The sequence below is a fragment of the Salmo salar genome, chromosome ssa18, assembly GCF_905237065.1.
Source record: "Salmo salar chromosome ssa18, Ssal_v3.1, whole genome shotgun sequence".
NCBI classification, from domain to species: domain Eukaryota; kingdom Metazoa; phylum Chordata; class Actinopteri; order Salmoniformes; family Salmonidae; genus Salmo; species Salmo salar.
In genome coordinates this window covers 38,371,321-38,398,146 of record NC_059459.1, presented here as the reverse complement: position 1 = coordinate 38,398,146, position 26,826 = coordinate 38,371,321, and the positions used below count along the sequence as shown (strand labels likewise).

Genomic DNA, 26,826 nt, shown 5'->3' with positions numbered 1-26,826 from the left:
GTCTGGATACGCTAACCATCCTCTTCACGTCTCCTTCAGTGTGTGGTGACTGGAGAATGTTCCATACCAGGGTTGAGCTTCATTACAATTCAATTCAGTCAATTCACAAAGAAAACTACAATTCTATTTTAGTGAACAGAAATTCCAATTCCATCATTGATTGAATTGAAATTGAGTTGACCCCAACTCTGATAAGTAGTACTGTAAGCTGTGTGACAGAGCTCCATGACCAGGTCCCTGTCTGTACTGAAGGCTCTGTGGTGGAGCTCCATTCTGGGACCCACCTGTTACCAGGCCCATGTGTAGAGGATGCTCTGTGGTGAAGCTCTATGCTGGGACCCACCTGTGACCAGGCCCCTGTCTAGAGGATGCTCTGTGGTGAAGCTCTATGCTGGGACCCACCTGTGACCAGGCCCCTGTCCTCCACTGTGCAGGGCAGGCAGAGGGGTTACAGACCTTCCTGGTCTCAGGCTTGTCCTCTGTACAGTACTTAGTGTGGACCGTCCGGTTGGTGCCGTTGTGGAGGGCCTGCATACACTGAACAACCCTGGACTGGTAGCCAACCTTCCCACACGTCTTACTGCACGGGTTCCACTCCTCCACCAACCACCTGGGAGAGGAGGGAGAGAGAGGGAGGGAGGATTGGGGGCAGACAGAATAAGAGAGAGGGGGGCAGACAGAATAAGAGAGAGAGGGGGGCAGACAGAATAAGAGAGAGAGGGGGGCAGACAGAATAAGAGAGAGAGGGGGGCAGACAGAATAAGAGAGAGGGGGGGCAGACAGAATAAGAGAGAGAGGGGGGGCAGACAGAATAAGAGAGGGGGGGGCAGACAGAATAAGAGAGAGGGGGGGCAGACAGAATAAGAGAGAGAGGGGGGCAGACAGAATAAGAGAGGGGGGGGCAGACAGAATAAGAGAGAGAGGGGGGGCAGACAGAATAAGAGAGAGGGGGGGGCAGACAGAATAAGAGAGAGGGGGGCAGACAGAATAAGAGAGAGGGGGGGCAGACAGAATAAGAGAGAGAGGGGGCAGACAGAATAAGAGAGAGGGGGGGCAGACAGAATAAGAGAGGGGGGGGGCAGACAGAATAAGAGAGGTGGGGGGCAGACAGAATAAGAGAGAGAGGGGGGCAGACAGAATAAGAGAGAGGGGGGGCAGACAGAATAAGAGAGAGGGGGGGCAGACAGAATAAGAGAGAGGGGGGGGCAGACAGAATAAGAGAGAGGGGGGGGCAGACAGAATAAGAGAGAGGGGGGCAGACAGAATAAGAGAGAGGGGGGGCAGACAGAATAAGAGAGGTGGGGGGGGGGGAAGACTCTCAGTCAGACCTCCTTCACTTCACTGACCTTTCATATAATAAGGCCAGACTGCCGTGGCACAGGGCACTCACCCCAATTATCACATTATTCAATCTGTCTACTACCGGGAATGACTAGGTTATTATCACATTATTCAATCTGTCCACTACTGGGAATGACTAGGTTATTATCACATTATTCAATCTGTCTACTACTGGGAATGACTAGGTTATTATCACATTATTCAATCTGTCTACTACTGGGAATGACTAGGTTATTATCACATTATTCAATCTGTCCACTACTGGGAATGACTAGGTTATTATCTCATTATTCAATCTGTCCACTACTGGGAATGACTAGGTTATTATCTCATTATTCAATCTGTCTACTACTGGGAATGACTAGGTTATTATCACATTATTCAATCTGTCCACTACTGGGAATGACTAGGTTATTATCTCATTATTCAATCTGTCCACTACTGGGAATGACTAGGTTATTATCTCATTATTCAATCTGTCTACTACTGGGAATGACTAGGTTATTATCACATTATTCAATCTGTCTACTACTGGGAATGACTAGGTTATTATCTCATTATTCAATCTGTCTACTACCGGGAATGACTAGGTTATTATCTCATTATTCAATCTGTCTACTACTGGGAATGACTAGGTTATTATCTCATTATTCAATCTGTCTACTACCGGGAATGACTAGGTTATTATCTCATTATTCAATCTGTCCACTACTGGGAATGACTAGGTTATTATCTCATTATTCAATCTGTCTACTACCGGGAATGACTAGGTTATTATCTCATTATTCAATCTGTCTACTACCGGGAATGACTAGGTTATTATCTCATTATTCAATCTGTCTACTACTGGGAATGACTAGGTTATTATCACATTATTCAATCTGTCTACTACTGGGAATGACTAGGTTATTATCTCATTATTCAATCTGTCCACTACTGGGAATGACTAGGTTATTATCTCATTATTCAATCTGTCCACTACTGGGAATGACTAGGTTATTATCTCATTATTCAATCTGTCTACTACTGGGAATGACTAGGTTATTATCTCATTATTCAATCTGTCCACTACTGGGAATGACTAGGTTATTATTGTCACGTCCTGACCAGTAATAGGGGTTATTTGTTATTGTAGTTTGGTCAGGACGTGGCAGAGGGTATTTGTTTTATGTGGTTCGGGGTGGTGGTTTGTTTAGAAGGGTGTTTGATTTATTATTTCCGGGTTTTGGGTTATGTTCTATGTTTTTGTATTTCTATGTTCTTTCTAGTTTAGTATTTCTATGTTTAGGTATTGGGTGTTGGACTCTCAATTGGAGGCAGGTGTTTCCTAGTTGCCTCTGATTGAGAGTCCTATATATAATTAGGTATGTGTTTGTGTTTGGAGTTTGTGGGAGATTGTGCTAGGTATAGCTTAGTTGCCTTACCAGCCTGTTATGCGTCATTGTGTTTTGTGTACGTGTTTATTTTGGTTTCCCTTCTTTTCCTAAATAAAGAAGATGAGTACACATGATCCCGCTGCGTTTTGGTCCGACAATGATTTTTCCTTATCGTCTGACGAAGAAGAATGTGACAATTATCTCATTATTCAATCTGTCTACTACTGGGAATGACTAGGTTAGTCATCCAGACAGAGTCCATTAGCTCCAGTCCCTCTTCGAGAGGGAGAGTCCCTTAGAGCGATGATGATGATGATGAAATGGATGCTCTGCTATCAACATGGCTCGGACATGGACAGAAAGGATAGAGGGGAGAATGAAGGGGAGAGGAGCTCACGTTGGCTGACTGCACTCGTTCACGTTGCACCTCTTCCGGATGGGTTTGGGCTTCTTGCTGGTTTCACAGAAGTTCCGGTGCACCAGTCGACTGTCGCTCTTCCTCCTGCATCCGTATTTGGTGTACTGTATACCTGCCAGACGGTCCAATTCAACTGGTTAGTACAATCTGTTGTAACGTCTGGCAAAACATACGTTTTTCAATTATACTGTAAATCATTTGACAGAAAGAAAATACAGGTGGCTATATGAACTAACACTGGAGAGAGAGAGCACACACACACACACACACTGACAGAGAAACAGGGTAGGAAGAACCATCTGAATGTGAATGTGTCAGAGACCCCTGAGCAACATGCCCTGAGGACATTTATGCTCTGCTCTGTGTCAGCCAGGTTGGGACAATAGCACCAACCCAAAGCAGGTTGCCAGGTTGGCACAATAGTACCAACCCACAGCAGGTTGCCAGCCAGGTTGGGACAATAGCACCAACCCAAAGCAGGTTGCCAGGTTGGGACAATAGTACCAACCCACAGCAGGTTGCCAGCCAGGTTGGGACAATAGTACCAACCCACAGCAGGTTGCCAGCCAGGTTGGGACAATAGTACCAACCCACAGCAGGTTGCCAGGTTGGGACAATAGTACCAACCCACAGCAGGTTGCCAGCCAGGTTGGGACAATAGTACCAACCCACAGCAGGTTGCCAGGTTGGGCCAATAGCACCAACCCACAACAGGGGTACTTGGCAACCCAGGCACAAATGGAAACAACCATGATTGACAGGTGAACCAGCAGGGACCTTTCTGTAGCAGGTGAGATTGAATTAATCTGGTCTAAAGAGTCGCTCCACAAGCAGCCCCCCCCACACACAGAGAATCCATCTGGTCTAAAGATCCACTCCACAACCAGGCCCCCCCCACACACAGAGAATCCATCTGGTCTAAAGAGTCACTCCACAACCAGGCCCCCCCACACACACAGAGAATCCATCTGGTCTAAAGAGCCACTCCACAAGCAGGCCCCCCCCCACACACAGAGAATCCATCTGGTCTAAAGATCCACTCCACAACCAGCCCCCCCCCCACACACAGAGAATCCATCTGGTCTAAAGATCCACTCCACAACCAGGCCCCCCCATACACACACCTCCCCCACAGGGTTTAGAGCACTGCGACCAGCTCTTCAGGGCCCACTCGTAGGTATCCAGCTCGGCCAGGAGAACGTTGTTATTGGTGATGACCGGCAGCAGGTCCTCATGGATAATGTACTTATATGTCAGACTGATCTTAGTGTCCTCCTCCTGGGGAATGACCTAGAAGAGGAAAGGAAGAAAGAGGACACGATGACAGAGAGAGAGAGAGAGAGAGAGAGAGAAAAAGAGAGTGAGAGACAGACAGAAAGAGAGCGAGAGAAAGATAAACAATTGATTCCCATTCAAAATCCTATTCTCCCTAATCCCTAAACCTAACCCTTAACCTAAATCTGACCTTAACATTAACCCCAAATCCTAACCCTAAACCTAAGCCCCTAAGCCTAAAATAGCCTTTTTCATTGTGGGGACATGCGAAATGTCCCCACTTGTCCGAATTGTCCTCGTTTTACTATCCTTGTAAGGACTTCTGGTCCACACACACACAGTGGACAATAGTGCTGAGCAATTAACCAACATTTAGTATTTTTGTTGTTGAATATTAAACAACTAATTGACCAACGTCAGTTCAATTACTTGAATTCGATTTTGTTCTGTTATGTGAACCTAACGCACATTTCCTCTAGAGGGAAATCAAATCACTCACGAGAGAAATCAACTCAAGAACTAAGTGGGACGATGGGCTAAAGGGAGATGTAGTTTTTCATTAAGCAAATATTCAACCTAGTTCAGCGCAGAAATGTGGTAATTAACTACAATGACCATAATCCATTGCGCCAGTTTTTTCCCAGTTTAGGCAGAGATGCATACACTTTTACGCCTGCTACGTTTGGTTAGATACACACAGACCGCATGAGAGAGGAATGTACACAACACAACAAGAGGGACTGAGACAGTTGGTGAAAGTTTACCTGAACTACTTTGAAGAACTAGTCAAATGATTTATACAGACAGCTCTGCAGCATACTTAGGCAGGCTAGCCTAGCTAAACAGAATGACTACAGACTGCTCTGCAGCATACTTAGGCATGCTAGCCTAGCTAAACAGAAGGACTACAGACTGCTCTGCAGCATACTTAGACAAGCTAGCCTAGCTAAACAGGATGACTACAGACTGCTCTGCAGCATACTTAGGCATGCTAGTCTAGCTAAACAGGATGACTACAGACAGCTCTGCAGCATACTTAAGCAGGCTAGCCTAGCTAAACAGGATGACTACAGACAGCTCTGCAGCATACTTAGGCAGGCTAGCCTAGCTAAACAGAATGACTAGACAGCTCTGCTGGATACTTAGGCAGGCTAGCCTAGCTAGATAGGATGACGGCTGACTGCCAGAGATGAGATGATGACTTTAAGGAATGAAAAATAATAAAGTCATTAAATTAAAACTAAGTAAATATACACAACTGAATATTGTATTATTTCATAGTAATTTCCTATTTTTCTATTGATGTCTACCCCATGTGGACCTGACAGAGACAATGGAATATTTTCAATGCTTTGGCAATTACATGTTCACTATTTTTAGCTTTGTAATTTCCATTAAAAAGCACAAAAAAAATATATATTTAATGTTATTGAAATCGAAAACCACAATATTTGTTTTACTAATCGTACCGAAACCGATCTAGAAAAGCACTAATTACCACAAGTGGACTAAATCAAAGATGATTAAAATCACAGTGAAGGTGCTCCACTGTCTTTCTAGGGGACTGACTGGAGTGTAAAGCTGAACCTCAACGTGAACCATTGGGCACGGAGTCCTTTATCTTCTGGCTGAACCTCAACGTGAACCATTGGGCACGGATTCCTTTATCTTCTGGCTGAACCTCAACGTGAACCATTGGGCACGGAGTCCTTTATCTTCTGGCTGAACCTCAACGTGAACCATTGGGCACGGAGTCCTTTATCTTCTGGCTGAACCTCAACGTGAACCATTGGGCACGGAGTCCTTTATCTTCTGGCTGAACCTCAACGTGAACCATTGGGCACGGAGTCCTTTATCTTCTGGCTGAACCTCAACGTGAACCATTGGGCACGGAGTCCTTTATCTTCTGGCTGAACCTCAACGTGAACCATTGGGCACGGAGTCCTTTATCTTCTGGCTGAACCTCAACGTGAACCATTGGGCACGGAGTCCTTTATCTTCTGGCTGAACCTCAACGTGAACCATTGGGCACGGAGTCCTTTATCTTCTGGCTGAACCTCAACGTGAACCATTGGGCACGGAGTCCTTTATCTTCTGGCTGAACCTCAACGTGAACCATTGGGCACGGAGTCCTTTATCTTCTGGCTGAACCTCAACGTGAACCATTGGGCATGGAGTCCTTTATCTTCTGACCACATGCTGCTGTGTCGGATAGTGATCATTTGGGTCGGCCTGTTTTGGGTAAAATGAGAATTGAGGCGATGCACACCTGCATCCCAACTGCCACTTGTCAATGTTTAAACATTCAGCCTGTGTGTGTGTGTGTGTGTGTGTGTGTGTGTGTGTGTGTGTGTGTGTGTGTGTGTGTGTGTACGTGTCTGTGTGTGTGTGTACGTGTCTGTGTGTGTGTGTGTGTGTGTGTACGTGTGTACGTGTCTGGGTGTGTGTACATGTGTCTGGGTGTGTGTTTGTACACGTGTCTGGGTGTGTACGTGTGTGTGTACGTGTGTATGTGTGTGTGTGTGTGTGTGTGTGTGTGTGTGTGTCTGGGTGTGCGTGTGTGTGTCTGGGTGTGCGTGTGTGTGTGTGTGTGTGCATGTGTGTGTGTGCGTGTGTGTGTCTGGGTGTGCGTGTGTGTGTCTGGGTGTGCGTCTTACTAGATCCATCAGTTTCATCTTCTTACCAGAACAACGATGCCCTCGTGAAGGGGGCCGATTGTTTTCAGGGTTTCTTTCTCGCCGCTTCCGAAGACGTACTCCCACTCCAAACCGCTTTCGATGAAGGTTCTGGACTTGGCATCTCCACTTTTTGCGTTCAATATGAAGCTGCCTGTGACTTGATTCTTAACAGCTGTGAAACACAAAGAAAACCGTCTGATTCACAATGTGTTTTCATCCGTTGGATTGTCTGACAGAACCAGCACAGCAGAAACAGGCCATACAGAGGAGGGGTGACCAACTGTTCCAGCCTGTGTGTGTGTGTGTGTGTGTGTGTGTGTGTGTGTGTGTGTGTGTGTGTGTGTGTGTGTGTGTGTGTGTGTGTGTGTGTGTGTGTGTGTGTGTGTGTGTGTGTGTGTGCATGTGTGTGTGTGTGTGCACATTGTGTGTGTGTGTGTGTGTGTGTGTATTCAACTAGAATTCCATGACAATCGTCTTTCATTGGAAACACAACTAGGCTACATGTCATTGCATTCAATTCAAGGAAACTCTAAATTTTTCTATAACAGTAATGAAATTCAAATTCTTACTGAGAGAGCAGAGCAACGATAGAAGTTGGCAGCCATTATATGACATTGTGTCAGTGCTGTATAAAAGGTCCAATCTGCGATAGCTACTGTTGCTCAGTGTTCATTTCAAATAGAGATCTATATGTATGGTACATGTCATTGAAATTGAAATGACAGATTGTGGCTTTAATGCTAAAGCCTCGTCTCATCGTCTCCCTGTTAGATAATAGATCTTAGAGACAGACAGTGAGAGAAGGATTTGGCTGGTTGCCACGGTGATACTGACTCACGCTGGGCCGCTCACACACACAGAGCTATTGAATACCAGGGGAGTCCCACACAGAGCTATTGAATACCAGGGGAGTCCCACACAGAGCTATTGAATACCAGGGGAGTCCCACACAGAGCTATTGAATACCAGGGGAGTCCCACACAGAGCTATTGTATACCAGGGGAGTCCCACACAGAGCTATTGAATACCAGGGGAGTCCCACACAGAGCTATTGAATACCAGGGGAGTCCCACACAGAGCTATTGAATACCAGGGGAGTCCCACACAGAGCTATTGAATACCAGGGGAGTCCCACACAGAGCTATTGAATACCAGGGGAGTCCCACACAGAGCTATTGTATACCAGGGGAGTCCAACACACAGAGCTATTGAATACCAAGGGAGTCCCACACAGAGCTATTGAATACCAGGGGAGTCCCACACAGAGCTATTGAATACCAGGGGAGTCCCACACAGAGCTATTGAATACCAGGGGAGTCCCACACAGAGCTATTGAATACCAGGGGAGTCCCACACAGAGCTATTGAATAGCAGGGGAGTCCCACACAGAGCTATTGAATACCAGGGGAGTCCCACACAGAGCTATTGAATACCAGGAGTCCCTCACATAGGACCTGATTCCCAGCTGGGATGAACACTCCCCTCACATAGGACCTGATTCCCAGCTGAGATGAACACTCCCCTCACATAGGACCTGATTCCCAGCTGAGATGAACACTCCCCTCACATAGGACCTGATTCCCAGCTGAGATGAACACTCCCTCACATAGGACCTGATTCCCAGCTGGGATGAACACTCCCCTCACATAGGACCTGATTCCCAGCTGAGGTGAACACTCCCCTCACATAGGACCTGATTCCCAGCTGAGGTGAACACTCCCCTCACATAGGACCTGATTCCCAGCTGAGGTGAACACTCCCCTCATATAGGACCTGATTTCCAGCTGAGATGAACACTCCCCTCACATAGGACCTGATTCCCAGCTGAGGTGAACACTCCCCTCACATAGGACCTGATTCCCAGCTGAGGTGAACACTCCCCTCACATAGGACCTGATTCCCAGCTGAGGTGAACACAAGCAAATTGCTTACATGTCTTTTTTTTGTAAATGATGAATTGACGTCAGTGTGGGTGAAGTGTGTGGATCTGATGAAGTCAGAATATCTCCTGTTGACTAACATAAAGGATCGAATTGACCTTTACACTGACCAAAACTAATGTACCATTGAAATGTATTCAAAGAACCGTTGGCCTTGTCCAGCATCATTCCTCAGACAGTCCATTACCATTAGTTTGCATTGAGAGTAATGAGGCAGTGATCACACGTATCCGTCCAACACCATATGGTATCATGTCTACTGTTCCTCTTCACCTGCTGCCCACCCACTCTCCTGTTTATTCTGTCTCTACATTATGTTAGATAAGCTCTGTACACACACACACACACACACACACACACACACACACACACACACACACACACACACACACACACACACACACACACACACACACACACACACACACACACACAGCGGGCCCTGCTAGACATGATTAGCATTTCAAAAATGGGAGAAAATATCTGATGTCTGGTCCAGGCTGGCGAGATTTACTGACAGGATAAAACTCCTCAAGGCTAATTGGTGACAGTCAAATGTTCTGCAGTCATGCACTGCTGACGAAAATACAGGAAATGGGTGGGGGGTGTGTGTGTGTGTGTGTGTGTGTGTGTGTGTGTGTGTGTGTGTGTGTGTGTGTGTGTGTGTGTGAGAGAGTTCTGCAGTCATGCCCTGCGGATGTCCCTACTGTAAATGTACACTACTTGGCCAAAAGCTTGTTGAATATCTCATTCCCAAATCATGGGAATTAATATGGAGTTGTTCCCCCTTTGCTGCTATAACAGCCTCCACTCTTCTGGGAAGGCTTTCCACTAGATGTTGGAACATTGCTGCAGGGACTTGCTTCCACTCAGCCACAAGAGCATTAGTGAAGTCGAGCACTGATGTTGGGTGATTAGACCTGGCTCACAGTCGTCGTTCCAATTCATCCCAAAGGTGTTTTATCCTACTGTAACGAGACACACTTACCAATGATGTGGGAGGAAGTCTCATTCTCCTCTATAACGATGTGCCGGGCACCGATCGGAATATCAAACATCTTCAGCATGCCTACAGGAGAACAAGACAATATGAAACATCTTCAGCATGTCTATAGGACAACAAGACAATATGAAACATCTTCAGCATGTCTATAGGACAACACAACAAGACAATATGAAACATCTTCAGCATGTCTATAGGACAACAAGACAATATGAAACATCTTCAGCATGTCTATAGGACACAACAAGACAATATGAAACATCTTCAGCATGTCTACAGGACAAACAACAAGACAATATGAAACATCTTCAGCATGTCTATAGGACAACAAGACAATATGAAACATCTTCAGCATGTCTACAGGACAACAAGACAATATGAAACATCTTCAGCATGTCTATAGGACAACAAGACAATATGAAACATCTTCAGCATGTCTACAGGAAAACAAGACAATATGAAACATCTTCAGCATGTCTATAGGACAACACAACAAGACAATATGAAACATCTTCAGCATGTCTACAGGACACAACAAGACAATATGAAACATCTTCAGCATGTCTATAGGACAACACAACAAGACAATATGAAACATCTTCAGCATGTCTATAGGAAAACAACAAGACAATATGAAACATCTTCAGCATGTCTACAGGACAACAAGACAATATGAAACATCTTCAGCATGTCTATAGGACAACACAACAAGACAATATGAAACATCTTCAGCATGTCTATAGGACAACAAGACAATATGAAACATCTTCAGCATGTCTATAGGACAACAAGACAATATGAAACAGCTTCAGCATGTCTATAGGCAACACAACAAGACAATATGAAACATCTTCAGCATGTCTATAGGACAACAACAAGACAATATGAAACATCTTCAGCATGTCTATAGGACAACACATCAAGACAATATGAAACATCTTAAGCATGTCTACAGGTCAACAAGACAATATGAAACATATTCAGCATGTCTATAGGACAACACAACAAGACAATATAAAACATCTTCAGCATGTCTATAGGACAACACAACAAGACAATATGAAACATCTTCAGCATGTCTATAGGACAACAAGACAATATGAAACATCTTCAGCATGTCTATAGGACAACAAGACAATATGAAACATCTTCAGCATGTCTACAGGACAACAAGACAATATGAAACATCTTCAGCATGTCTATAGGACAACACAACAAGACAATATGAAACATCTTCAGCATGTCTATAGGACAACAAGACAATATGAAACATCTTCAGCATGTCTACAGGAGAACAAGACAATATGAAACATCTTCAGCATGTCTATAGGACACAACAAGACAATATGAAACATCTTCAGCATGTCTATAGGCAAACAACAAGACAATATGAAACATCTTCAGCATGTCTATAGGACAACAAGACAATATGAAACATCTTCAGCATGTCTATAGGACAACACAACAAGACAATATGAAACATCTTCAGCATGTCTACAGGACAACAAGACAATATGAAACATCTTCAGCATGTCTATAGGACAACACAACAAGACAATATGAAACATCTTCAGCATGTCTATAGGAAACAAACAAGACAATATGAAACATCTTCAGCATGTCTAAAGGACGAACAAGACAATATGAAACATCTTCAGCATGTCTATAGGACAAACAACAAGACAATATGAAACATCTTCAGCATGTCTATAGGACAAACAACAAGACAATATGAAACATCTTCAGCATGTCTACAGGACAACAAGACAATATGAAACATCTTCAGCATGTCTATAGGAAACACAACAAGACAATATGAAACATCTTCAGCATGTCTATAGGACAACACAACAAGACAATATGAAACATCTTCAGCATGTCTACAGGACAACAAGACAATATGAAACATCTTCAGCATGTCTATAGGACAACAAGACAATATGAAACATCTTCAGCATGTCTACAGGACAACAAGACAATATGAAACATCTTCAGCATGTCTATAGGACAACACAACAAGACAATATGAAACATCTTCAGCATGTCTATAGGACAACAAGACAATATGAAACATCTTCAGCATGTCTATAGGACAACAAGACAATATGAAACATCTTCAGCATGTCTACAGGACAACACAACAAGACAATATGAAACATCTTCAGCATGTCTATAGGACAACAAGACAATATGAAACATCTTCAGCATGTCTATAGGCCACAACAAGACAATATGAAACATCTTCAGCATGTCTACAGGACAACAAGACAATATGAAACATCTTCAGCATGTCTATAGGACAACACAACAAGACAATATGAAACATCTTCAGCATGTCTATAGGACAACACAACAAGACAATATGAAACATCTTCAGCATGTCTACAGGACAACAAGACAATATGAAACATCTTCAGCATGTCTACAGGACAACAAGACAATATGAAACATCTTCAGCATGTCTATAGGAAACACAACAAGACAATATGAAACATCTTCAGCATGTCTATAGGACAACAAGACAATATGAAACATCTTCAGCATGTCTATAGGACAACAAGACAATATGAAACATCTTCAGCATGTCTACAGGACAACACAACAAGACAATATGAAACATCTTCAGCATGTCTACAGGACAACAAGACAATATGAAACATCTTCAGCATGTCTACAGGACAACACAACAAGACAATATGAAACATCTTCAGCATGTCTATAGGACAACACAACAAGACAATATGAAACATCTTCAGCATGTCTATAGGACAACAAGACAATATGAAACATCTTCAGCATGTCTATAGGACAACAAGACAATATGAAACATCTTCAGCATGTCTACAGGACAACAAGACAATATGAAACATCTTCAGCATGTCTATAGGACAACACAACAAGACAATATGAAACATCTTCAGCATGTCTACAGGACAACAAGACAATATGAAACATCTTCAGCATGTCTATAGGACAACAAGACAATATGAAACATCTTCAGCATGTCTATAGGACAACAAGACAATATGAAACATCTTCAGCATGTCTACAGGACAACAAGACAATATGAAACATCTTCAGCATGTCTATAGGACAACAAGACAATATGAAACATCTTCAGCATGTCTATAGGACAACACAACAAGACAATATGAAACATCTTCAGCATGTCTATAGGACAACAAGACAATATGAAACATCTTCAGCATGTCTACAGGACAACAAGACAATATGAAACATCTTCAGCATGTCTATAGGACAACACAACAAGACAATATGAAACATCTTCAGCATGTCTATAGGACAACAAGACAATATGAAACATCTTCAGCATGTCTATAGGACAACACAACAAGACAATATGAAACATCTTCAGCATGTCTATAGGACAACACAACAAGACAATATGAAACATCTTCAGCATGTCTACAGGACAACAAGACAATATGAAACATCTTCAGCATGTCTACAGGACAACAAGACAATATGAAACATCTTCAGCATGTCTATAGGACAACAAGACAATATGAAACATCTTCAGCATGTCTATAGGACAACACAACAAGACAATATCAAACATCTTCAGCATGTCTACAGGACAACACAACAAGACAATATGAAACATCTTCAGCATGTCTACAGGACAACAAGACAATATGAAACATCTTCAGCATGTCAATAGGACAACACAACAAGACAATATGAAACATCTTCAGCATGTCTATAGGACAACACAACAAGACAATATGAAACATCTTCAGCATGTCTACAGGACAACAAGACAATATGAAACATCTTCAGCATGTCTATAGGACAACACAACAAGACAATATGAAACATCTTCAGCATGTCTATAGGACAACAAGACAATATGAAACATCTTCAGCATGTCTACAGGAGAACAAGACAATATGAAACATCTTCAGCATGTCTATAGGACAACACAACAAGACAATATGAAACATCTTCAGCATGTCTATAGGACAACAAGACAATATGAAACATCTTCAGCATGTCTACAGGAGAACAAGACAATATGAAACATCTTCAGCATGTCTATAGGACAACACAACAAGACAATATGAAACATCTTCAGCATGTCTATAGGACAACAAGACAATATGAAACATCTTCAGCATGTCTACAGGACAACAAGACAATATGAAACATCTTCAGCATGTCTATAGGACAACACAACAAGACAATATGAAACATCTTCAGCATGTCTATAGGACAACAAGACAATATGAAACATCTTCAGCATGTCTACAGGACAACAAGACAATATGAAACATCTTCAGCATGTCTACAGGACAACAAGACAATATGAAACATCTTCAGCATGTCTATAGGACAACACAACAAGACAATATGAAACATCTTCAGCATGTCTACAGGACAACAAGACAATATGAAACATCTTCAGCATGTCTACAGGACAACAAGACAATATGAAACATATTCAGCATGTCTACAGGACAACACAACAAGACAATATGAAACATCTTCAGCATGTCTATAGGACAACAAGACAATATGAAACATCTTCAGCATGTCTAAAGGAGAACAAGACAATATGAAACATCTTCAGCATGTCTAAAGGAGAACAAGACAATATGAAACATCTTCAGCATGTCTATAGGACAACAAGACAATATGAAACATCTTCAGCATGTCTAAAGGAGAACAAGACAATATGAAACATCTTCAGCATGTCTATAGGACAACACAACAAGACAATATGAAACATCTTCAGCATGTCTATAGGACAACAAGACAATATGAAACATCTTCAGCATGTCTATAGGACAACAAGACAATATGAAACATCTTCAGCATGTCTACAGGACAACAAGACAATATGAAACATCTTCAGCATGTCTACAGGACAACAAGACAATATGAAACATCTTCAGCATGTCTATAGGACAACAAGACAATATGAAACATCTTCAGCATGTCTAAAGGAGAACAAGACAATATGAAACATCTTCAGCATGTCTATAGGAAAACACAACAAGACAATATCAAACATCTTCAGCATGTCTACAGGACAACAAGACAATATGAAACATCTTCAGCATGTCTACAGGACAACAAGACAATATGAAACATCTTCAGCATGTCTATAGGACAACACAACAAGACAATATGAAACATCTTCAGCATGTCTATAGGACAACAAGACAATATGAAACATCTTCAGCATGTCTACAGGACAACAAGACAATATGAAACATCTTCAGCATGTCTATAGGACAACACAACAAGACAATATGAAACATCTTCAGCATGTCTATAGGACAACAAGACAATATGAATAATCTTCAGCATGTCTATAGGACAACACAACAAGACAATATGAAACATCTTCAGCATGTCTATAGGACAACAAGACAATATGAAACATCTTCAGCATGTCTATAGGACAACAAGACAATATGAAACATCTTCAGCATGTCTATAGGACAACAAGACAATATGAAACATCTTCAGCATGTCTACAGGACAACAAGACAATATGAAACATCTTCAGCATGTCTATAGGACAACAAGACAATATGAAACATCTTCAGCATGTCTATAGGACAACAAGACAATATGAAACATCTTCAGCATGTCTACAGGACAACAAGACAATATGAAACATCTTCAGCATGTCTACAGGACAACAAGACAATATGAAACATCTTCAGCATGTCTACAGGACAACAAGACAATATGAAACATCTTCAGCATGTCTATAGGACAACACAACAAGACAATATGAAACATCTTCAGCATGTCTATAGGACAACAAGACAATATGAAACATCTTCAGCATGTCTACAGGACAACAAGACAATATGAAACATATTCAGCATGTCTACAGGACAACACAACAAGACAATATGAAACATCTTCAGCATGTCTACAGGACAACAAGACAATATGAAACATCTTCAGCATGTCTATAGGACAACACAACAAGACAATATGAAACATCTTCAGCATGTCTATAGGACAACAAGACAATATGAAACATCTTCAGCATGTCTATAGGACAACACAACAAGACAATATGAAACATCTTCAGCATGTCTATAGGACAACACAACAAGACAATATGAAACATCTTCAGCATGTCTATAGGACAACAAGACAATATGAAACATCTTCAGCATGTCTACAGGACAACAAGACAATATGAAACATCTTCAGCATGTCTATAGGACAACACAACAAGACAATATGAAACATCTTCAGCATGTCTATAGGACAACAAGACAATATGAAACATCTTCAGCATGTCTATAGGACAACAAGAAAATATGAAACATCTTCAGCATGTCTGTAGGACAACAAGACAATATGAAACATCTTCAGCATGTCTATAGGACAACAAGACAATATGAAACATCTTCAGCATGTCTGTAGGACAACAAGACAATATGAAACATCTTCAGCATGTCTATAGGACAACAAGACAATATGAAACATCTTCAGCATGTCTACAGGACAACACAACAAGACAATATGAAACATCTTCAGCATGTCTATAGGACAACACAACAAGACAATATGAAACATCTTCAGCATGTCTATAGGACAACACAACAAGACAATATGAAACATCTTCAGCATGTCTATAGGACAACAAGACAATATGAAACATCTTCAGCATGTCTATAGGACCACAACAAGACAATATGAAACATCTTCAGCATGTCTATAGGACAACACAACAAGACAATATGAAACATCTTCAGCATGTCTACAGGAGAACAAGACAATATGAAACATCTTCAGCATGTCTATAGGACAACAAGACAATATGAAACATCTTCAGCATGTCTATAGGACAACAAGACAATATGAAACATCTTCAGCATGTCTATAGGACAACACAACAAGACAATATGAAACATCTTCAGCATGTCTATAGGACAACACAACAAGACAATATGAAACATCTTCAGCATGTCTACAGGACAACAAGACAATATGAAACATCTTCAGCATGTCTACAGGCAACACAACAAGACAATATGAAACATCTTCAGCATGTCTATAGGAACAACAAGACAATATGAAACATCTTCAGCATGTCTACAGGACAACACAACAAGACAATATGAAACATCTTCAGCATGTCTACAGGACAACAAGACAATATGAAACATCTTCAGCATGTCTATAGGACAACAACAAGACAATATGAAACATCTTCAGCATGTCTATAGGACAACAAGACAAGACAACCGGTTGGTCAGGAAGTTAATCCAATGAGCCACAGAATAACAACAGAACAGGGATGATGTCTATCATAGGTTTCAGAGTAGCAGTGCTGATCTAGGATCAGGTCCCCCCTGTCCATGTAACCTTATTCATTGTTATCTAAAAGACCATAGTCCTACTCTGAGACCCATGATACAGACAACCCCAGGCCTACTAGTGACTCTAACAGAGGAGAAACGTGTCGTGTCTAATTATACTGTTGTGTGTGAACCAGTGATAGCAGTGTTTTGTGTTTAGGGCTGTAGCTGGGTGAATACAGAGTAACTAAAATAGTGTAGTGTGTTGTGAATTCCCCTGCCGGGGACTCTTATCAAGAGTCACCGACTGGGAATTCATAACACAGTGCAACGCACATCACACTCTTAGAAAAAGGGGTCCAAAAGGGTTCTTCAACTGTCCCCATAGGAGAATGTCACGTCCTGACCATGGTAAGCTGTTATTTTCTATGGTAGAGTAGGTCAGGGCGTGACAGGGGGGTTTATTCTATCTGTTCTATTTCTATGTTGTTAGGTTCTAGTTTTTATATTTCTATGTTGGTTTGTTCAATCAGTTATTTGATGTATTGCATAGTTTCACAGAGTAAATAAAATTTGGAACTACACACACGCTGCACCTTGGTCCTCGTTGTCTCTAATTGGAGATCATACTTAAGTAGGGTTTTTTCTACCTGGGTTTTGTGGGTGATTATTTTTGAGTAGTATTTGTTTCTCCTCTGCGTCACGGTTTGTTGTTTTGTCTAATCAGTTATTTGATGTATTGCATAGTTTCACAGAGTAAATAAAATGTGGAACTACACACACGCTGCACCTTGGTCCTCTCCTTTTGACAGCCGTGACAGAGAAACCTTTTTGGTTCCAGGTAGAACCCTTTTTGATTCCAGGTAGAACTATTTTGGATTCCATGTAGAACCCTGTGTGGAAAGGGTTCTACACGGAACTCAAAAGGGTTCTACCTACGGGAACAGCCAAAGAACCCTTTTAGCATATTTTTTTCTAAGAATGTAGGAGAGGATTTTAGGGATTTCAAGCTGTAATATTTCTCAACATCAAGTATTGATTGATAGTCAAATGAAATAACACATAATGTTCTGAACAGAACTGTGGTTTCACCCTGGTGACTGCCCAATGTTTACCTGTTTTCTTTGGCATCTTGGTGAGGGTCAGTTTGACAGTGCGACAGTGGGAGTTGTCCCCACCACAGACTCCACACTTGTCTTCTTGTTTGTACGAGCCAACCTCTTTGTCGCAGCCCACATGCTGGGAGAGAGAAGGGCACAGTCAGTCAATCAACCAAGGGGAGGCTCCATCTAGGCTGTCTGACTTTTACACTGACAGAGATTAGGCTGGGGGAGGCTCAGTCTAGGCTGTCTGACTTTTACACTGACTGAGATTAGGCTGGAGGAGGCTCAGTCTAGGCTGTCTGACTTTTATACTCACTGAGATTAGGCTGGGGGAGGCTCAGTCTAGGCTGTCTGACTTTTACACTGACTGAGATTAGGCTGGAGGAGGCTCCATCTAGGCTGTCTGACTTTTACACTGACAGAGATTAGGCTGGGGGAGGCTCAGTCTAGGCTGTCTGACTTTTACACTGACAGAGATTAGGCTGGGGGAGGCTCAGTCTAGGCTGTCTGACTTTTACACTGACTGAGATTAGGCTGGGGGAGGCTCAGTCTAGGCTGTCTGACTTTTACACTGACTGAGATTAGGCTGGGGAGGCTCAGTCTAGGCTGTGTGACTTGCAGTGGAAGACTACTATCCAGACTTCTGCTATAGAAGTGATACCAATCTATCCAAGACACAGATTGGTAAGGGAGACATAACATATGTTGAATCTGGTCCTCAATCTACAAACGTTTTGGTCTGGTCTGGAAAATGCCAACGTCTGTTATGGTATCTAACCTACAATCAAAACATTACGTAGACTTCATGGAAAAACAGAGGGAGAGAGAGAAACAGAGAGAAAGAGAGGCACTGAAGCCACTGTAGATATAGAGAGGTATAGATAGAGAGGTGTAGATAGAGAGAGGTATAGAAAATGAGGTATAGATAGAGGTGTAGATAGAAAGAGGTATATATAGAAAGAGGTATAGATATAGAGAGGTATAGATAGAGAGAGGTATAGATAGAGAGAGGTATAGATAGAAAGAGGTATAGATAGAAAGAGGTATAGATAGAAAGAGGTATAGATAGAGAGAGGTATAGATAGAGAGAGGTATAGAGAGAGGTATAGATAGAGAGAGGTATAGATAGAGAGAGGTACAGATAGAGAGAGGTACAGATAGAGAGGTACAGATAGAGAGGTGTAGATAGAGAGGTATAGATAGAGAGGTATAGATAGAGAGAGGTGTAGAGAGAGAGAGGTATAGAGAGAGAGAGGTATAGAGAGAGAGGTATAGAAGAGAGAGGTATAGATAGAGAGAGGTATAGATAGAGAGAGGTACAGATAGAGAGGTGTAGATAGAGAGGTGTAGATAGAGAGAGGTGTAGATAGAGAGAGGTGTAGATAGAGAGAGGTGTAGATAGAGAGAGGTATAGATAGAGAGTGGTATAGATAGAGAGGTATAGATAGAGAGGGTATAGAGAGGGTATAGAGAGAGGGTATAGAGAGAGGTATAGATAGAGAGGTACAGATAGAGAGAGGTGTAGATAGAGAGAGGTATAGATAGAGAAGTGCAGATAGAGAGAGGTATAGATAGAGAGGTATAGATAGAGATGTATAGATAGAGAGGTACAGATAGAGAGAGGTGTAGATAGAGAGAGGTATAGATAGAGAGAGGTATAGATAGAGAGTGGTATAGATAGAGAGGTATAGATAGAGGTATAGATAGAGAGAGGTATAGATAGAGAGAGGTATAGATAGAGAGAGGTGTAGATAGAGAGAGGTATAGATAGAGAGGTGTAGATAGAGAGGTATAGATATAGAGGTATAGATAGAGAGTGGTATAGATAGAGAGTGGTATAGATAGGGAGTGGTATAGATACAGAGAGGTATAGATAGAGAGAGGTGGAGATAGAGAGGTGGAGATAGAGAGGTACAGATAGAGAGGTACAGATAGAGAGAGGTATAGATAGAGAGGTACAGATAGAGAGAGGTATAGATAGAGAGGTACAGATAGAGAGAGGTATAGATAGAGAGGTATAGATAGAGAGTGGTATAGATAGAGAGTGGTATAGATAGAGAGAGGTGTAGATAGAGAGAGGTATAGATAGAGAGAGGTGTAGATATAGAGAGGTGTAGATAGAGAGAGGTATAGATAGAGAGAGGTATAGATAGAGAGTGGTATAGATAGAGAGTGGTATAGATAGAGAGAGGTATAGATAGAGAGAGGTATAGATAGAGAGAGGTATAGATAGAGAGAGGTATAGATAGAGAGTGGTATAGATAGAGTGGTATAGATAGAGAGAGGTATAGATAGAGAGAGGTATAGATAGAGAGAGGTATAGATAGAGGTACAGATAGAGAGAGGTGGAGATAGAGAGAGGTATATATAGAGAGAGGTATAGATAGAGAGGTACAGATAGAGAGAGGTACAGATAGAGAGAGGTATAGATAGAGAGGTATAGATAGAGAGGTAGAGATAGAGAGAGGTATAGATAGAGAGGTATAGATAGAGAGGTATAGATAGAGAGTGGTATAGATAGAGAGAGGTACAGATAGAGAGAGGTATAGATAGAGAGGTACAGATAGAGAGAGGTATAGATAGAGAGTGGTATAGATAGAGAGTGGTATAGATAGAGAGAGGTATAGATAGAGAGAGGTATAGATAGAGAGTGGTATAGATAGAGAGAGGTGTAGATAGAGAGGTATAGATAGAGAGAGGTGTAGATAGAGAGGTATAGATAGAGAGAGGTGTAGATAGAGGTATAGATAGAGAGAGGTATAGAGAGAGAGAGGTATAGAGAGAGAGGTATAGATAGAGAGAGGTATAGATAGAGAGAGGTATAGATAGAGAGAGGTATAGATAGAGAGGTACAGATAGAGAGAGGTATAGATAGAGAGGTATAGATAGAGAGGTAGAGATAGAGAGAGGTATAGATAGAGAGTGGTATAGATAGAGAGTGGTATAGATAGAGAGTGGTATAGATAGAGAGTGGTATAGATAGAGAGTGGTATAGATAGAGAGGTGTAGATAGAGAGAGGTGTAGATAGAGAGAGGTATAGATAGAGAGAGGTATAGATAGAGAGGTATAGATAGAGAGGTATAGATAGAGAGGTATAGATAGAGAGGTATAGATAGAGAGGTGTAGATAGAGAGAGGTGTAGATAGAGAGAGGTGTAGATAGAGAGAGGTGTAGATAGAGAGTGGTGTAGATAGAGAGAGGTGTAGATAGAGAGAGGTATAGATAGAGAGGTGTAGATAGAGAGAGGTATAGATAGAGAGGTATAGATAGAGAGGTGTAGATAGAGAGAGGTATAGATAGAGAGGTATAGATAGAGAGAGGTGTAGATAGAGAGAGGTGTAGATAGAGAGAGGTATAGATAGAGAGGTATAGATAGAGAGGTATAGATAGAGAGTGGTATAGATAGAGAGTGGTATAGATAGAGAGAGGTATAGATAGAGAGAGGTATAGATAGAGAGAGGTATAGATAGAGAGAGGTGTAGATAGAGAGGTATAGATAGAGAGGTATAGATAGAGAGAGGTGTAGATAGAGAGGTGTAGATAGAGAGAGGTATAGATAGAGAGGTATAGATAGAGAGGTGTAGATAGAGAGAGGTGTAGATAGAGAGAGGTATAGATAGAGAGAGGTATAGAGAGAGAGAGGTATAGAGAGAGAGGTATAGAGAGAGAGAGGTACAGATAGAGAGAGGTGGAGATAGAGAGGTATAGATAGAGAGGTAGAGATAGAGAGAGGTATAGATAGAGAGGTAGAGATAGAGGGAGGTATAGATAGAGAGTGGTATAGATAGAGAGTGGTATAGATAGAGAGTGGTATAGATAGAGAGTGGTATAGATAGAGAGAGGTATAGATAGAGAGAGGTATAGATAGAGAGAGGTATAGATAGAGAGGTATAGATAGACAGAGGTATAGATAGAGAGGTATAGATAGAGAGGTATAGATAGAGAGGTATAGATAGAGAGTGGTGTAGATAGAGAGAGGTGTAGATAGAGAGAGGTGTAGATAGAGAGAGGTGTAGATAGAGAGTGGTATAGATAGAGAGAGGTGTAGATAGAGAGGTATAGATAGAGAGAGGTGTAGATAGAGAGGTGTAGATAGAGAGAGGTATAGATAGAGAGTGGTATAGATAGAGAGAGGTGTAGATAGAGAGGTGTAGATAGAGAGTGGTATAGATAGAGAGGTATAGAGAGAGAGGTATAGATAGAGAGAGGTATAGATAGAGAGAGGTATAGATAGAGAGAGGTATAGATAGAGAGTGGTATAGATAGAGAGAGGTATAGATAGAGAGGTGTAGATAGAGAGAGGTATAGATAGAGAGTGGTATAGATAGAGAGGTATAGATAGAGAGTTATAGATAGAGAGAGGTATAGATAGAGAGAGGTATAGATAGAGAGTGGTATAGATAGAGAGAGGTGTAGATAGAGAGGTGTAGATAGAGAGTGGTATAGATAGAGAGGTATAGATAGAGAGGTATAGATAGAGAGAGGTATAGATAGAGGTGTAGATAGAGAGAGGTGTAGATAGAGAGAGGTGTAGATAGAGAGAGGTGTAGATAGAGAGGTGTAGTTAGAGAGGTGTAGATAGAGAGGTGTAGATAGAGAGAGGTGTAGATAGAGAGAGGTATAGATAGAGAGGTATAGATAGAGAGAGGTGTAGATAGAGAGAGGTGTAGATAGAGAGAGGTATAGATAGAGAGAGGTATAGATAGAGAGGTGTAGATAGAGAGGTATAGATAGAGAGGTGTATAGATAGAGTGGTATAGATAGAGAGTGGTATAGATAGAGAGAGGTGTAGATAGAGAGGTGTAGATAGAGAGGTGTAGATAGAGAGGTGTAGATAGAGAGGTCTAGATAGAGAGAGGTGTAGATAGAGAGAGGTGTAGATAGAGAGAGGTATAGATAGAGAGAGGTATAGATAGAGAGGTGTAGATAGAGAGGTATAGAGAGAGAGGTATAGATAGAGAGAGGTATAGATAGAGAGAGGTATAGATAGAGAGAGGTATAGATAGAGAGAGGTATAGATAGAGAGTGGTATAGATAGAGAGAGGTATAGATAGAGAGGTGTAGATAGAGAGAGGTATAGATAGAGAGTGGTATAGATAGAGAGGTATAGATAGAGAGTTATAGATAGAGAGAGGTATAGATAGAGAGAGGTATAGATAGAGAGAGGTGTAGATAGAGAGGTATAGATAGAGAGAGGTGTAGATAGAGAGGTATAGATAGAGAGAGGTGTAGATAGAGGTATAGATAGAGAGGTATAGATAGAGGTGTAGATAGAGAGAGGTGTAGATAGAGAGAGGTGTAGATAGAGAGAGGTGTAGATAGAGAGGTGTAGTTAGAGAGGTGTAGATAGAGAGGTATAGATAGAGAGAGGTGTAGATAGAGAGGTGTAGATAGAGAGTGGTATAGATAGAGAGGTGTAGATAGAGAGGTGTAGTTAGAGAGGTGTAGATAGAGAGGTGTAGATAGAGAGAGGTGTAGATAGAGAGAGGTATAGATAGAGAGGTATAGATAGAGAGAGGTGTAGATAGAGAGAGGTGTAGATAGAGAGAGGTATAGATAGAGAGAGGTATAGATAGAGAGGTGTAGATAGAGAGGTATAGATAGAGAGGTGTATAGATAGAGTGGTATAGATAGAGAGAGGTGTAGATAAGAGAGGTGTAGATAGAGAGGTGTAGATAGAGAGGTGTAGATAGAGAGGTGTAGATAGAGAGAGGTGTAGATAGAGAGTGGTATAGATAGAGAGAGAGCTATACTGTACATACCAGACATTCCCCCCGGGTGCAGACACTGAAAGGGTCTGTGTAGCTGCACCGCGTCCCATCATGCATCACCTGGTTCATGACCACCACCTCACCGGTCTCTTTGGACTGACAGCTCAACTCACACTTGTGAGCCTCTACACGGGTGAAGATCAATCAATCAATCAAATGTATTTTATAAAGCCCTTTTTACATCAGCAGTTGTTACAAAGTGCTTTTCAGATACCCAGTCTAACATACCAGAGAGAAAGAAACACAGAGACAGACACACAGTGGCTAGTAAAACTCCCTAACAGATACCCAGTCTAAGATACCAGAGAGAAAGAAACACAGAGACAGACACACAGTGGCTAGTAAAACTCCCTAACAGATACCCAGTCTAAGATACCAGAGAGAAAGAAACACAGAGACAGACACACAGTGGCTAGTAAAACTCCCTAACAGATACCCAGTCTAAGATACCAGAGAGAAAGAAACACAGAGACAGACACACAGTGGCTAGTAAAACTCCCTAACAGATACCCAGTCTAAGATACCAGAGAGAAAGAAACACAGAGACAGACACACAGTGGCTAGTAAAACTCCCTAACAGATACCCAGTCTAAGATACCAGAGAGAAAGAAACACAGAGGCAGACACACAGTGGCTAGTAAAACTCCCTAACAGATACCCAGTCTAAGATACCAGAGAGAAAGAAACACAGAGACAGACACACAGTGGCTAGTAAAACTCCCTAGAGAAAGAAAACAAAATGAGCCCATACTTTAGTCCTGACTGAGGGAAGATAAACTAAATAAATGACAGAGAAAGTTTGCATTGTATCTCTTCTGCTTTCTTTCACCTCAAGAACACAAGGCCAGAGATGATAGAGATCCTATGTTCAGTTCACATGTGGGCACGTGAAATGGTTACACTGCTGTGTATGATGTTGATGTTCCTGTATGTTATTGACACCACAAATGTGTTATTGTTCTTTCAGGAAGTTCTAATTAATGTCCAGATACTGTCGACTTCTGTCCGTGTCTGTCTCACCAGCAGTAGTCTGACTTTAGACATTAATGAGGAAAACACTGAGTCACACACTCTACATGACCAAAAGTATGTGGACACCTGCTCGTCAAACATCTCATTCCAAAATCATGGGCATTAATATGGAGTTGTTCCCCCCCCTTTGCTGCTGTAACAGCCTCCACTCTTCTGGGAAGGCTTTCCACTAGATGTTGGAACATTGCTGCAGGGACTTGCTTCCATTCAGCCACAACAGCATTAGTGAGGTCGGGAACTGATGTTGGGCTCGTAGTCGGCGTTTCAATTCATTCCAAAGGTGTTCGAATGGGGTTGAGGTCAGGGCTTTGTGCAGGCCAGTCAAGTTCTACCACACCGATCTCGACAAACCCTTTCTGTATGGACCTCGCTTTGTGCACAGGGGCATTGTCATGCTGAAACAGGAATGGCCTTCCCCAAACTGTTGCCACAAAGTTGGAAGCATAGAATTGTCTAGAATGTCATTGTATGCTGTAGCATTAAGATTTCCCTTCACTGGAACTAAGGGGCCTAGCCCGAACCATGAAAAACAGCCCCAGACCATTATTCCTCCTCCACCAAACTTTACAGTTGGGACTATGCATTCAGGCAGGTAGGGTTCTCCTGGCTGATGGTGAAGCGGGATTCATCACTCCAGAGAACATGTTTCCACTCCTTCAGAGTCCAAGCGAGCTTTACACCACTCCAGTCGACACTTGGCATTGTGCATGGTGATCTTAGGCTTGTGTGCGGCTGCTCGGCCATGGAAACCCATTTCATGAAGCTCCTGATGAAAATGTGTTGTGCTGACGTTGCTTCCAGAGGCAGTTTGGAACTCAGTAGTGAGTGTTGCAACCGAGGACAGATGATTTTACGCGCTACAACACTCGCCGGTCCCGTTCTGTGAATTTGTGTGGCCTACCACTTCGCAGCTGAGCCGTTGTTGCTCCTAGGAATTTACACTTCACAATAACAGCACTTACAGTTAATTGGGGCACCTCTAGCAGGGTAGAAATTTCACAAACTGACTTGTCGGAAAGGTGGCATACTATGACGGTACCACTTTGAAAGTCACTGAGCACTTCAGTAAGGCCATTCTACTGTCAATGTTTGTCTATGGCAATTGCATGGCTATGTCCTTGATTTTGTACCCCTGTGTGTGGCTGAAATAGCCAAATCCACTAATTTGAAGGGGTGTCCACATTCTTTGCATATATATATATATATATATATATATATAGTCTCTCCCTCCCACCCATCTTCTATTTATCTGTGTGTGCCGTGCAGCGCCCCTCTGCATTCTGCACATCTCATTGTTACAGCCATATTGTTTGTATTAAAGAAAAACGTATTGTAAATGTATAAAACGGATTTGGTTGATTTATATTGCTTATGTAAGATATTATAATTTATATCGAAATTATTATTATTGTATGGAAACTGTCTTATTATGGTAAATATGTATTAGAATCCTTTCACAAGTAGTGCACCATCTAGGGAATAGGGTTCGATTTGTGATGCAGACATAGACATTCTGAGTTTCTTTACTGCAAGTTTAACATTACTCCCTACAACAACCCAGCTGCATCATTTCATCTCTGAGTTTCTTTACTG

The 26,826-nt window shown here is 41.8% G+C and overlaps 1 protein-coding gene across 3 annotated transcripts in view; it reads right to left on the bottom strand.

Moving 5' to 3' along the window:
* The window catches only part of LOC106593178 (A disintegrin and metalloproteinase with thrombospondin motifs 3), a 132,716-nt gene that overhangs the window by 15,318 nt on the left and 90,572 nt on the right, over positions 1-26,826 (bottom strand). For all 3 annotated transcript variants that reach the window (XM_045701095.1, XM_045701096.1, XM_045701094.1), the window contains exons 13-19: positions 24,193-24,326; positions 18,442-18,565; positions 10,017-10,097; positions 7,094-7,260; positions 4,260-4,425; positions 3,115-3,247; positions 403-610 (exon numbers count right to left, since the gene is read on the bottom strand). In XM_045701095.1, the coding sequence (XP_045557051.1) occupies positions 403-610; positions 3,115-3,247; positions 4,260-4,425; positions 7,094-7,260; positions 10,017-10,097; positions 18,442-18,565; positions 24,193-24,326 (1,013 nt within the window). The remainder of the gene's footprint in view (positions 1-402; positions 611-3,114; positions 3,248-4,259; positions 4,426-7,093; positions 7,261-10,016; positions 10,098-18,441; positions 18,566-24,192; positions 24,327-26,826) is intronic.